At 36.8% G+C, this 14,267-nt stretch overlaps 1 protein-coding gene across 1 annotated transcript in view; it reads right to left on the reverse strand.

Annotated features, from left to right (window-relative positions):
* LOC106638837 (COMM domain-containing protein 3) overlaps positions 1–6,099 on the reverse strand; it is a 39,795-nt gene extending 33,696 nt beyond the window's left edge. The window contains exon 1 of the mRNA XM_023391901.2: positions 5,918–6,099. Within this exon, the coding sequence (XP_023247669.2) occupies positions 5,918–6,050 (133 nt within the window). The 5' untranslated portion in view covers positions 6,051–6,099. The remainder of the gene's footprint in view (positions 1–5,917) is intronic.
* Between the last annotated feature and the right edge of the window lie 8,168 nt (positions 6,100–14,267).

Raw genomic sequence — 14,267 nt, forward strand, 5'->3', positions numbered from 1 at the left:
GATTTCACGTGTAATTGTACTTATATCAGTGTTAGCTGTCAGTAAATGCGAAAAATGACAGTCTGATAATAATTTTTATTAAATACACAATATTAAACTATTCCCGCTTAAACTCTTCATGACTATTAGCTGCTACTTTAACGCAACGTACTGTTCCGCGTCCATGTGCCCGATGCACTTTTTGTCTAACGGAAACGGAAGCGTCACTTGCAAAACCGATGGTGGGGGAACCTTTTTTTCTGACGCAGTGACGTTCCGATGGCTACTTCCGCAGCCATGTAACCGCGGCCTAAGGCCTCTTCTATGATTGCGCTGCCTACGCACTTGCACAGTGCAGCGAAATCGAGATTGTAGAATGGCATTGTGGAGTAGTATGATGTAACCTTTAAACGTTTTTATGGATACACTGCAGTGTTGGCAAAGAGGATCTTCGCATATCCCCACCACTATCGGAACTTTCCCAACGGAATCCAATCAGAGCAGAGCTACAACAGGAGTAACAAGTAGAATAATCCAAGTGCCGCAGAACGTGTTGGGATTTGCGCTTGCGTTATTATTTAACCTATTATAAATAATCAAAGCGACCAGTAAGCGCCACGGGTTATGGAAGGATAGGCGCTTGCGTTATTATATTTGTTTTATTAATAATTTAAGCAGCCAGTAAGCGCCCCGGGTTGTGTATGGATAGGCGCTTGCCTTATTATTTTATTAATCATAAATTATTAAAGCAGCCAGTAAGCGCCCCGGGTTGTGTTAGGATAGGCACTTGCGTTGTTACTTGATTTATTATTGATAATTAAAGCAACCTGTAAGCACATTAAATGTTGTGGTTTTTTGCTCTTGCGTTATTATATTTGTTTTATCAATAGTTAAAGCAGCCAGTAAGCGCCCCGGGTTGTGTGAGGATAGGCGCTTGCGTTATTACTTTTATATATAATAAATAATCAAAGCGACGAGTAATTGCCCCGGGTTGAGTGGGGATAGACGCTTGCGTTATTATTCACAGGAGAAACAAGTCTTTCGCTACACTCTTGCTGTATCTCTGCTCTGATTGGCTTCGGAACTTTTCCAACGGAAAGTTTCGATAGCGGTGGCGGTATGCGAAGATCCTCTTTGCCAACACTGATACACTGCTCCGAAATATTTGTTTTATTCTATTCGGCAAAGATTGGCATTGGGTCGCGTCGCGCGGCGAAATATTTGTTCGCAGTTTCATAATGTCAGAAAAGGTTAGATAGAAGATAGAAACCTTTGCCCAAGGCAGCGCCACGCTTGCTCCGCATAAGTGACACAGGGTCCGTACCATATAACTTTCCTTCGCTTTGCGGGCCTATGTTAAAACATAGGCCCGCGAAGCGGAAAGAGTTATATGGTACGGCTCCTGGTAGGGCCTGCCGAACTAACGGGGTATCCCAGTTAAGGTATCTCCCTTGTCAATATATGTATATATATATATATATATTATGGCAAGGGATATATATATATATTCGGGATTTGATGGTCATATAACCTCGAGCGAACATGACGGACTGCAGCAGACAACCGACGAGGCTGTAATATATATCCCACATTGCTACAAAGTATACGTGGTATACAACCGTCAAACTAATTTTTACCCTTTTTTTCGCAAATATCTCGAGAAAACGTCGGATTACCCTCATTTTGTGCAACAGCATTGGAAAGAAGAACGATTTTTCTACAAGTATGTTGTAGTGTGACTTTGGTGCAATTTCAATTCTTTGGGATAAAAGCACGCGTAACTCATTGTCTAATGCTCTTCCATAAGACCCCATGTTTATTATAGAAACTTTAAGTTACAATTTTTCGTGATTTTGGCCAACTGTAGGTATAAATAAAGATATCGTTGGATTAGGTGGATTAAAATCTATTTAATGGTATACGTCTTGTTTTCGTGCTTTTCGCAAGGGAGCTACCTTAACTGTCCGGTCGGCTACTATCACTCTCTCTCTCTCTCTCTCTCTCTCTCTAGAGGAGCTATGATTGGTCGGGCCTCGCAGGCGAAAACTCGACCGACTAATCATAACTCAGCTAGAGAGAGAGGTAGAACCTGCACTCGGTCAGTCGGTCGCCGTGTGTCACGCTCTCAGCCACCTGCACGCTCAATCCAGTAGTATATGCTTTAAGAACTAAACGAAGTGGCTAAAGTTTAAACTAAAACCCGTGTGTGCGTGTGGGTGTGTGTGTGTATCACTTTAGGTAAAATACGTGGAATAGGTTTCAGTTTCAACTGCAGCCACTTTGTTTTATTTATATATATATATATATATATATATATATATATATATATATATACACCCATACGTCAACTGGTCAATGTTTACCTATTTAGGCAGTTTTTCTGTGTAAATATCCACGAATTGTACGTTTGGTCACTGAAACACCTGAAATAAAAATATTGAAATAAATACCAGTGGACAGTGGGTGCTAGGGTACCCAAGTAAGAAGTTATACTTCGATAAAATTGTATGGTAAATAATGTAACTATAAATATAAGTATACCTCGTATGAAACGATATCATGTATGAAAGTAGTGCAATTATCGTTGGAATGAGTATACCTACATTAGTTGGGTGTGGTCTTAATAAATATTTTGATATCTAACAACAGAAAAATTATAAGCAATATTTTATGGCACAATACAATATGAAAAATATAGCAGCTGACCAGTACAAGACTGTGCCCTTTCATCGAATCTTCCGATGGTTTCAGAACAATTTCTTAAGAAAATAAGAAGTACCCTTATAAAATAGCAGATCGTTCAACTGTACCCTTTTTCACATGTTTTATTTAAAAAATTTGCAATTTAACATGTAATATTATAGAAAAATCACTTCAATTCGGAATTACAAGATCCATACAGAGTTTCCACGTTTTGTTTGTATAAAACATTACCATTCAATAAACCTTTTTCATTTTCAAATAAATCTATAATTTTTTTTATTTTTTTTTATTTTTTAATGACACAAAAAAGAAGGGGTCAAATATGCGTAAAAGCTTGTATGTAAGTTCATCCTTAAGAGATAAATAATTTGCAGTGTTGTAGCATATATTTGCACTCCTCCCACCTCTCTGGATTTTGTTCTCAATCACAAAGGAAAAATTGTAAAAGAAGAAAACGTAATGAAAATAAATCATTGTATTTATACAGTACGGAAAATTTTCTGTTTATTCATGACAATTCTGAAATATGTAAAAAAAATGTATTAACAATAATTCATTTATATTCAAAATGGCAAACTAATGATAAATAAATGAGTGTTCTAAATTTTTAAAAAAACCATGTACCAAAAAAGTATATTTTATTAAATAACTTATTTATTTATCGTAAAATATAAACCAAACGAATGCATAAACAATAAATACAAATTTATAATGAAAATAAGTTACGAACTCCAAGATGAAATGAAGTAATCGGTTTTCCATTATCGGGCCCGCTCATAGCAGAGTGGGCGAGGGGCTTGCCCAGTGTGCAAGAAGACGGGGGTTTAATTCTCTTTGTGAACTGATTTTTTTTCTTTCTTCAGAAGTTGGTTAAAAGAAAAAATTAGTAAAATTCAAAATGTGTGGTATGGTGAGGTGGGATGATGTTGCATGGCGTGGTGTCGTGTATGACGTTGTGTGGTGTACTGGGAGCCAAAAGTACGTCAAGTGGAAAGCGGAGCGAAGGGGGAGAATAAAGCAAAATCTACTTCCGTTACACTTTTTCTCAAGGTCACTAATATGAAATCGTTGATTTATTCCGTAGGGCAGAACGCGCCTAATCGTTAAAAGACGCGGCTACTAGCGCCGAAGAGTCCCTCCAAAAGTAATTGAAGTGCCTACAGTTGAAACTAAAACCTCTACCATTTTACGTGTTCAAAAGGAAACCGCTAAAATTTAGCGCCATTCTACAATGTAAAGAAGCATCATGCGGCAATAACCGGAACTAAAACCTCTCCCTCGCGTTTCATGTCTCATGACGAATGGAAGTATAACGTATAACTTCAAAAATATATCGTTCCACAAGTTTCTTGATGTTAATACGCTTTATATTTTAAATACTTTTGAAATTCGCACATAGACATGGCGGTGCGATGAAAGTATTTCTGATTGGTCAATTAAAATGCCGTGGGTTTGTAATACGGCGCTGACTTAGGCGCAGCTTGGCCTGACTTTCATCCAGTAATCGCCCACCTTCATTTGCTTATCAGTATAATACAGAGACGTCGTTTAAGTTCGTCGTTGGCTCAGTTGGCTAACGTGCTAGTCATTGATACAACACAGCTCAAGGGGTTGTGGGTTCGATTCCCGGTTGGGGCACTCAGATTTTTTCTAATGGTCTTTTCCGGATTCCAAATCATGACCCCGACTTAGGCTAAGAATTAAATTTAAGATCCAACCCACTGTTATCAACCCAATCTATTTCAATAATGTATAATTCTGTGGCTACAAAAACCTTCTAGGACTTAATAAAGCTTAAAAATAAATACACTACGCAAGTAGATATTTGTTAAAAAAAAAAAAAAAAAAAAAAAAATACAGAGACGTCTATATATAAGCATACAAATAGAAGGGCGAAAACGTACACATGAATGTATATATATATGCAAACTTGCATGCTTATATGTATCAAATATCAATACAGATAAAAGTGCGCGATTACTGGGCGAAAGTCATGCCAAGTCAACGCCATATTACATATCTACCTGTGGACAGGTTTAATTGCTTGATTTGGACCATGCATTTAAGCTGGGCTGCCCACTTCCAAATTCTACGCGGGTATGAAGAGCACAGCTAAATGGTGGCACAAAATGGCAAATGCACACTAAAAATCTAGTTATCTATAGGACACAATTTTGTATGCAATGTCGCAACTGCGTAAGATGTGATTCCATCGATCTCCGAGGTTATTAAGTTATAGCAGCATTTAACGCGGTGATTAAGATGTGACCGTTTAAGTAGATAATGGATAGATAAAATATACTTAAGGGCGATAAGGGACGTATGTTCCTATATTCTCTGGTTCAAGTTTCGCCGTTTCGCCTGTGCTGCTGATTTTTGGGGGCCGTACAATACCACTTTTAACTTTTTACCGCTTCGCACAGCTGTGTTATGACCATAGAGGTATAAGAATAGAGGAGAAAAGGGGGCGTGATATGCGACAGCAGAATTCGCTACGTAACGAGGCATCTGTCTTTGTCTGGCAGTTATGTTATTGGTCGAGTCATACATGAGATTGAATCAACTGTAGGATTCAGGACGAAGAAGTAGCCAATAACGTGGCTTTGGCAACAAGGACAGATGCCCCGTTACACTTAGTTATGCTGTCGCTGCCGCTAATGGGCTAGTATAGCGCTTTTCCCCTCTATTCTTATACCCATAGAGGTATAAAAATAGAGGAGAAAAGGGGGCGTGATATGCGACAGCAGAATTCGCTACGTAACGAGGCATCTGTCTTTGTCTGGCAGTTATGTTATTGGTCGAGTCATACATGAGATTGAATCAACTGTAGGATTCAGGACGAAGAAGTAGCCAATAACGTGGCTTTGGCAACAAGGACAGATGCCCCGTTACACTTAGTTATGCTGTCGCTGCCGCTAATGGGCTAGTATAGCGCTTTTCCCCTCTATTCTTATACCTCTATGCTTATACCTCTATGGTTATGACACAGGCCTCTGAAGCGAAAATAAAGTTACATGGCACGGCCCCCAGGGATTGATTGACTATCTCTTTCGAATTCGTCAACGTGATCATAGGTGTGATTAAGTACTTAGGTTTGCACTAATGGCTGAAAAACACACTTATGCTTGTTTACAAAAAAACCTTGTCTGAGCATGACGGTGAAAAGAGGGATAAAAAAAATTATAGAGCATGGCATCAGAACATTTAAATTTTAATAAATCTTGAGTAAACATACTTCTAACGTCACACTTTCCAACTAAGTGAGATGCAGCAACAATCATTATCTTCTCGAAATAGTCCTCCTTCAATCTATTGGAATTTTCGACATCTAACAAGCATTTTAATTTATTTTCTGTCAACTTCATCATAACTATTGTATGAAATATTTTCTAATGCGTTCCGCAAACACTGTCACGAATCAAGATTGGCAAAAATGTCAACTGATCAAGGTAAGAAATTCACAAACAATTAATGATCAAATAAACTTAAGGCTTTTGTACACAAGCGCGGTAAGAGAGAGAAATTACCATAGACATATAAAGAATAGACCGCTTATTACCCGACAAGAATATAATCCAATGGCCAAGACCAGGGCCTGGTCAGGCAAACCTTACATCGATGCCAGGGCCTGGGCAGGCTTAAATGTAAAGTTTATGACACAGTGTAATGAGGTTGACCACGGGCTGTGATCAGGACCTGACCATGGTATATCTATAATAACATTTATCTATTGTGTAGTAACTACAGTAGGGGCAGATAATATAGAATATACTCTTCTTGCATGGAACGCCAGATCAGCCGTTTTCGCGTCCGCATCAGTGTTGTCTCTTTATGTTTTAGTTATGCCCCCCATAAGGCACGTAGCCTTAGTGTCAGGGGGTAACCGGGTAACAGCGTTGGGTAAAGAGGATTCCCGTAGCAGAAATTACGGTCAGTAACATAAAAGTAACTGTCACACACATACCGATCTATAGAGTGTTAAAAAAGCGAATACGCAGAGAAGGAAGGAGCTTTCCAGAGGTTCTCAACAGTGCTCCCAAATGCGACTGGCAATCGAATAAGAAATAACACAAGCACCAATCCCCACACAACCCAATGCACTTACTAGGGTCGTACCATGTAACTATTTTTCAGTACATCGGCCTATGTTATAACATAGGCCTGCAAAGCAAAAAAAGTTATATGGTACGGACCCTGGTTCCTTTATTTAAAATAAATTAAATAACACAAGCGCCAACTCCCACGAAATCCGGTGCGCTTACTGGTCCCTTTAATTATTTAAAATAAATTAAATAACACAAGCGCCAATCCCCACACCACCCGGTGCGCTTACTGGTCCTTTTAATTATTTAAAATAAATTAAACAACACAAGCGCAAATCCCCACAAAACCCGGCCCCGTTATTTATTTACAATAAATTAAATAACGCAAGCACCAATCCCCACGCAACCCGGTACGCTTACTGGTCCCTTTAATTATTTAAAATGATTTAAATAACACAAGCGCCAATCCCCACAAAACCCGGTCCCGTTATTTATTCATAATAAATTGAATAACACTAGCGCCAATCCCCACACAACATGGAGCGCTTACTAGTCCCTTTATTTATTTAAAATAAATACAATGATAAGACAAGCACCAATCCCCACACAACCCGGTGCGCTTACTGGACGCATACTTAATTTACAACAAATAACGTAATAAGGCAAGCGAATATCACCACATAAACCGAGGCGCTTACTAGTAGCATTAATGATTATTAAAAAATATTCAATAATAATTTAAGTCTGAAGTAAAAGCAACCAGTAGTGACCAGTGAGTATCCTAGATAGTCAGGGAATAAGCACTTGCGTTGTTAATGAATAAATTTTTTTAATCATTGCAGTGATCAGGAAGCGCTCTAGATTAAGTAGGGATTGGCGCTTGCGTTATTTAGTTTATTTAAAATTAATAAATGGATCAGGTGAGCGCAACAAGTTGTGTGGGGATAGGCGCTTGTCTTATTATATTTATTTTAAATTAACAAATGGACCAGTAAGCACTCCATGTTGTGTTGAGATTGGCGCTAGTGTTATTAAATTTATTATAAATAAAGAGACCAGTAAACGTACCGGGTAATGTGGGAATTGAAGCTAGTGTTATTGAATTTATTATAAATAAATAAAGGGACCAGTAAGCGCACCGAGTTGATTTGGGATTGGCGCTTGCCTTATCATTATATTTATTTTAAATAAATAAAGGGACCAGTAAGCGCAATGAGTTGATTGAGAATTGGCGCTTGTCTTATCATTATATTTATTTTGAATAAATAACGAAACCAGTGAGCGCACCAGGTTGTGTGGGAATTGGCGCTTGTGTTGTCATTATATTTATTCTGAATGAATAATGGGAGCAGTAAGCGCTCGATGTTGTGTGGAGATTAGCGCCAGTGTTATTTGATTGATTGTAAATAAATAAAGGGACTAGTAAGCGCACTGGGTTGTGTGGGAATTTGCGCTTGTGTTATTTAATTTCTTCTAAAAAATGGGACCAGTAAGCACACAGCGTTGTGTGGAGATTGGCGCAAGTGTTATTTAATTTGTTACAAATAAATAAAGAGACCAGTAAGCGCACTAGGTTGTGTGGGGATTGGCGCTAGTATTTCATAATTCATTTTAAATAAATAAAGGGAACAGTGAGCGCAATGGGTTGATTGAGGATTGGCGCTTGTCTTATCATTATATTTATTTTAAATAAACAAAAGAACCAGTGAGCGCACTGGGTTGTAAGGAGATTTGCGCTAGTGTTATTTAATTTTTTATAAATAAATAAAGATACTAATAAGCCCACCGGGTTGCAAGGGGATTGGCGCTTGTGTTGTTATTATATTATTCTAAATAAGTAACGGGACTAGTAAGCGCTCCATGTTGCGTAGGTATAGGCGCTAGTTATTTATTTGCGGGTTGGCGATTGTCTCATCATTATATTTATTTTAAATAAATAACGGAACCAGTAAGCGCACCGGGTTGTGTGGGATTTGGCGCTAGTGTTGTTATTATATTTATTCTGAATAAATAACGGAACCAGTAAGTGCTTTTTGTTGTGCGGAGATTGGCGCAACTGTTATTTAATTTATTACAAATAAATAACGGGACTAGTAAGCGCTCGATGTTGCGTGGGGATAGGCGCTAGTTTTAATTAAGTTATTCTAAATAAATAAAAGGACCAGTTAGTGCTCTGGTTCATTTGAGGGTTGGCGCTTGTCTTATCATTATATTTATTTTAAATGAATAACATGACCAGTTAGCGCACTGGGTTGTGTGTGAATTGGCTCTTGTGTTATTTAATTTATTTTAAATAAAGGGACCAATAAGCGCACTAGGTTGTGTAGGAATTGGTGCTAGTGTTTTTTGATTTATTATGAATAAATAAAGGGACTAATAAGCGTACCGGGTTGTAAGGGGATTGGCTCTTGTGTTATAAAATTTGTTACAATTAAAGAGCCTAGTAAGCGCACCAGGTTGTGTGAGGATTGGCGCAAGTGTTATTTAATTAATTATAAATAAATATAGGGACCAGTAAGCGAACCGGGATGTATGGAAATTTGCTCTTCTGTTATTTGATTTATTATAAATAAAGAGACCAGTAAGCGCACTGGGTTGTGTAGGGATTGGCGCAATGGTTATTTTATTTATTGTAAATAAACAAAGGGACCAGTAAGCGCCCTGGGTTGTGTGGAAATTTGCCTTTGTGTTATTTAATTTATTTTAAATAAAGGGACCAGTAAGCGCACCGAGTTGTGCAGGTATTGGCGCAAGTGTTATTGCGTTGGGTTGTGTTTGGATTCGTGCAAGTGTTGTTAAATAACGTTTATTGTCATTTAAATTTGTTTTTAGCTTTAAATCATAAACTAAAAACTGTGGACTACAGTATCACGCTCCTTTACAGGCTGCGGAACAGCAGATAGTCCAACCATTTGTTTGTTTAAGAAAAATTTAAAGGAAGGAAGAAGTAGAGGGTTAAATATAATATCCAGATTAACTTACCTCTCTCTCCGCTAATTATTAATTCTGATGGCCTGAACTTTCTCTTTCCGACGATTTATAACTATTCATTGTTTTATTTAGTTATTTGTTATTTTTTATTTTAAAATAATTTAAATTCCTTTATGAATTAGTTCTTTATCATTTCATTTTATATTACTAGTATACACATAAAATAAAACAGAAAAGGAAAAAATAGTCGGAACATCTGGTTAATCTTATAAAATTAATTATTACGTCTGCACTTGATGAGCGGCAGCGGGGCACTAACTAAAACGCCGCGCAAAGAAATGCACCTTGCACAAAATTTTAGTTAAACTTCTTTGTCTTACTTGATATGGGGCCGGTACTTGCTGACTTCATGTGTTTAGGCTTCATAGCTCACTTCGGTCGTCACTTGACACTTTTAAGAGCGACGAAGTTTACAGTCAGCTTTTTTAGGCGACGACTCTCGTTGAGTATGACTCTGTAAAGAGTCTTAGAATTTAATTATTGCGAATGAAATATAACAGGTGAAAATGTAATAAAAATAAAAATTTATTAATTTACGCAAGTCATCACCTAACAAGTGTTATTTAATTTATAACTAATAAAAATAGGGACCAGTAAGCGCACCAGGTTGTGTTGAGATTAGCGTTGGCGTTATTAAATTTATTACAAATAAATAAAGGGATAAGTAAGCGCACCGGGTTGTGTGGAGATTGGCGCGAGTGTTATTTAATTTTAAATTAATACAGAGCCCAGTAAGCGCACTGGGTTGTGTTTTGATTAGCGCAAGTGTTATCAAATTTATCATAAATAAATAGAGGGACCACTAAGCGCACCGGGTTGTGTTGGGATTGACGTTTGTGTTGTTATTATATTTATCTAAATAATTAACAGGACTAGTAAGTGCTCCATGTTGTGTTGGGATAGGCGCTAGTTTTATTTAATTTATTTGAAATAAATAAAGGGACCAGTAAGCGCACTAGGTTGTGTGGGGATTGGCACTAGTATTTCATAATTTATTTTAAATAAATAAAGGGACCAGTAAGCGCACCAGTTAATTTTGGGTTGCAGCTTGTCTTATCATTACATTTATTCTAAATGAATAACAAAACCAGTAAACGTACCGTGTAAATTGGGGATTAGCGCTTGTCTTATCATTTTATTTATTTAAAATGAATAACGAAAACAGTAAGCACACCCGGTTGTGTGGAGATTGGCACTAGTTTTATTAAATTTATTATAAATAAATTGAGGGACTAATAAGCGTACCGGGTTGTAAGGAAATTGGGTCTTGTGTTATCTTATTTATTATAATGAAGAGACCGGCAAGCAAACCTGGTTGTATGGGAATTGGCGTGAGTGTTATTTAATTTATTATAAATTAATAAAGAGACTAACAAGCGCACTGGATTGTAAGAGGATTGGCTCTTGTGTTTTAAAATTTATCACAAATAAAGAGCCTAGTAAGCGCACCAGGTTGTGTTGGGGTTGGCGCAAGTATTATTTAATTCATTATAAATAAATGTAGAGACCAGTAAGCGCACCGGGATGTGTTAAGATTGGCGTTCGCAATATTAAATTTATTACAAATAAATAAAGGGACCAGTAAGTAGACTAGGTTGTGTGGGGATTGTCGCTTGTCTTACATCATATTTATTTTAATTGAATAACGGGAACAAAAAGCGCACTGGGTTATGTAAGAAATGGTACTAGTGTTATTCAATTTATTATAAATAAATTAAGTAACCAGTAAGCGCCCTGGGTTGTGTGAGGATTTGCGCTTGTGTTATTTAGATTATTTTAAATAAAGGGACCAGTAAGCAAACTACGATGTGTAGGGATCGGCGCTGGTGTTATTTAATTTATCATAAATAAATAAATGGACTAATAAGCGCACCAGAATGTAAGGGGATTGGCTCTTGTCTTATTTTATTTATCACAAATAAATAAAGGGACCAGTAAGTGCACCCAGTTGGGTGGAGATTGACACAACTGTTATTATATTTATTATAAATAAGTTAAATAACCAATTAAGCGCACCAGGTTGTGTGTGGCTTGGCGCTAGTGTTATTTAAATCATTATGAACAATTTAAGGAACTGTTAAGCCCACCGGGTTGTGTAGAGTTTGGCGCAAGTGTTATTTAATTTATTTTAAATAAATAAAGGGACCAGTAAGCGCACCGGGTTGTGTGGGGATTGGCGGTCGTGTTATTTAATTTATTTTAAATAAATAATGAGACCAATAAGCGCACCTGGTTGTGTGGGAATTGGCGTTTGTTTTATTTAATTTATTACAAATAAAGAGCCCAGTAAGTGCCCTGTGTCGCGTAGGGATTGGCGCAAGTGTTATTCATTTTATTCTTAATAAATAAAGGGACCAGTAAGCGTATCGGGTTAATTGGAGATTGGCGCTTGTCTTATCATTTTACTTATTTTAAATGAATAACGAGAACAGTAAGCGCACTCGGTTGTGTGGAGATTGGCACTAGTGTTATTTAATTCATTATAATTAAATTAAGGAACAAGTAAGTGCACCGGGTTGTGTAGGGATGGGTGCATGCGTAATTTAATTTATTTTAAATAATTAAAGATGCTAGTAAGCGCACCAAGTTGTGTGTGGATTGGCGCTAGTGTTAGTCTATTTATTATGAATAAATTAAAGAATAATGAGCGTACGAGGTTGTAAAAAAATTGGCTCTTGTGTAATTTCATTAATTATAAATAAAGACTTCAGCAAGCAAACCTAGTTGTATGAGGATTGGCGTGATTGTTATTTAATTTATTATAAAAAAACTAAGGGACCAGTAAGCACACCGGGTTGTGTGAGAATTAGTGTTTGCGTTATATAATTCTTGATAAATAAATAAAGGGAGTAGTTAGTGCACTGGGTTGTTTTGGGATTGGCACTTGTCTTATCATTATATTTATTTTAAATAAATAATGAGACCAATAAGCGCACCTGGTTGTGTGGGGATTGGCGCTTTTGTTGTTATTATATTTTTCTAAGTAATTAACGGGACTAGTAAGCACTCCATGTTGTGTGGGAATAAGCGCTAGTTTCATTTAATTTATTTTAAATGAATAAAGGGATCAGTTAGTGCGCTTGTTTGTTTGCGGGTTGGCGCTTGTCTTATCATTATATTCATTTTAAATAAATAACGGAACCAGTAAGCGCACCGAGTTGTGTGGGATTTGGCGTTAGAGTTGTCATTATATTTATTCTGAATGAATAACGGAACCAGTAAGTGCTCTATGTTGTGCGGAGATTGGCGCAACTGTTATTTAATTTATTACAAATAAATAACGGGACTAGTAAGCGCTCCATGTTGTGTGGGAATTGGCGCTAGTGTTATTTAATTTATTGTAAAGAAATAAAGGGACCAGTAAGCTTACTGGGTTGTGAGAACATTTGCGCTAGTGTTATTTTATTCTTTATAAATGAATAAAAAGACTAATAAGCTTACCGGGTTGCAAGGGGATTGGCGCTTGTGTTAATATTATATTTTTTCAAATAAGTAACAGGACTAGTAAGCGCTCTATGTTGCGTGGGGATAGGCGCTAGTTTTAATTAATTGATTTTAAGTAGATGAAGGGCCCAGTTAGTGCACTGGTTCATTTGAGGGTTGGCGCTTGTCTTATCATTATATTTATTTTAAATAAATAACGGAACCAGTAAGCGCTCCGGGTTGTGTGGGGATTGGTGATAGTTTTATTTAATTTATATTGAATGCATAAATGGACCAGTAAGCGCACTGGTTTATTTGGGGGTTGGCGCTTGTCTTATTATTATATTTAATTAAAATAAATAACGGGACCAGTGATCGCACCAGGTTGTGTGGGGATTGGCGTTAGTGTTATTTAATTTATTAATAAAAAAATAAAGGGACTAGTAAGCACGTAGGGTTGTTCAGGGATTAGCGGATGTGTTATTTCATTTATAATAAAAGATTAAAGGGACCAGTAAGCGCGTTGGGTTGTGTTCGGATTGGTGCAAGTGTTATTCAATTTATTATAAATAAAAATAGGGACCAGTAAGCGAACCGGGTTGTAAGGAAATTGGCTCTTGTGTTATTTGATTTATTATAAATGAAGAGACCAGTAAGCGAACCGGGTTGTGTAAGGATTGGCGCAAGTGTTATTTCTTTTATAATGAAAAAATAAAGGGACTAGTAAGCGCGTCTGATTGTGTTTGGATTGGTGCAAGTGTTGTTAAATAACGTTTAATGTCATTTAAATTTGTTTTCAGCTTTAAATTAAAAACTTTAAACTGTGGACTACAGTCTCACTATCCTTCACAGGCTGCGGGACAGCAGATAGTCCAACTATTTGTTTGTTTGAGAAAAATTAAAAGGAAGGAAGAAGTAGAGTGTTGAATGGAATATCCAGATTAAATTACTTTTCTTCCCGCTCATTATTGATTCTGATGGCTTGCACTTCCTCTTTCCGTCGATTTATAACTATACATTTTTTTTTTTTTATTTGTTATTTTTCATTTTATAATAATTTAAATTCCTTTATCAATTAGTTTTTTATCACTTTATTTTATATTACTAGTATACATATAAAATAAAACA

Source organism: Copidosoma floridanum, unplaced genomic scaffold, assembly GCF_036245765.1.
Source record: "Copidosoma floridanum isolate Cflo_tuat_1 unplaced genomic scaffold, Cflo_Japanese_pri ptg000040l, whole genome shotgun sequence".
In the NCBI taxonomy this organism is placed as follows: Eukaryota; Metazoa; Arthropoda; class Insecta; order Hymenoptera; family Encyrtidae; genus Copidosoma; species Copidosoma floridanum.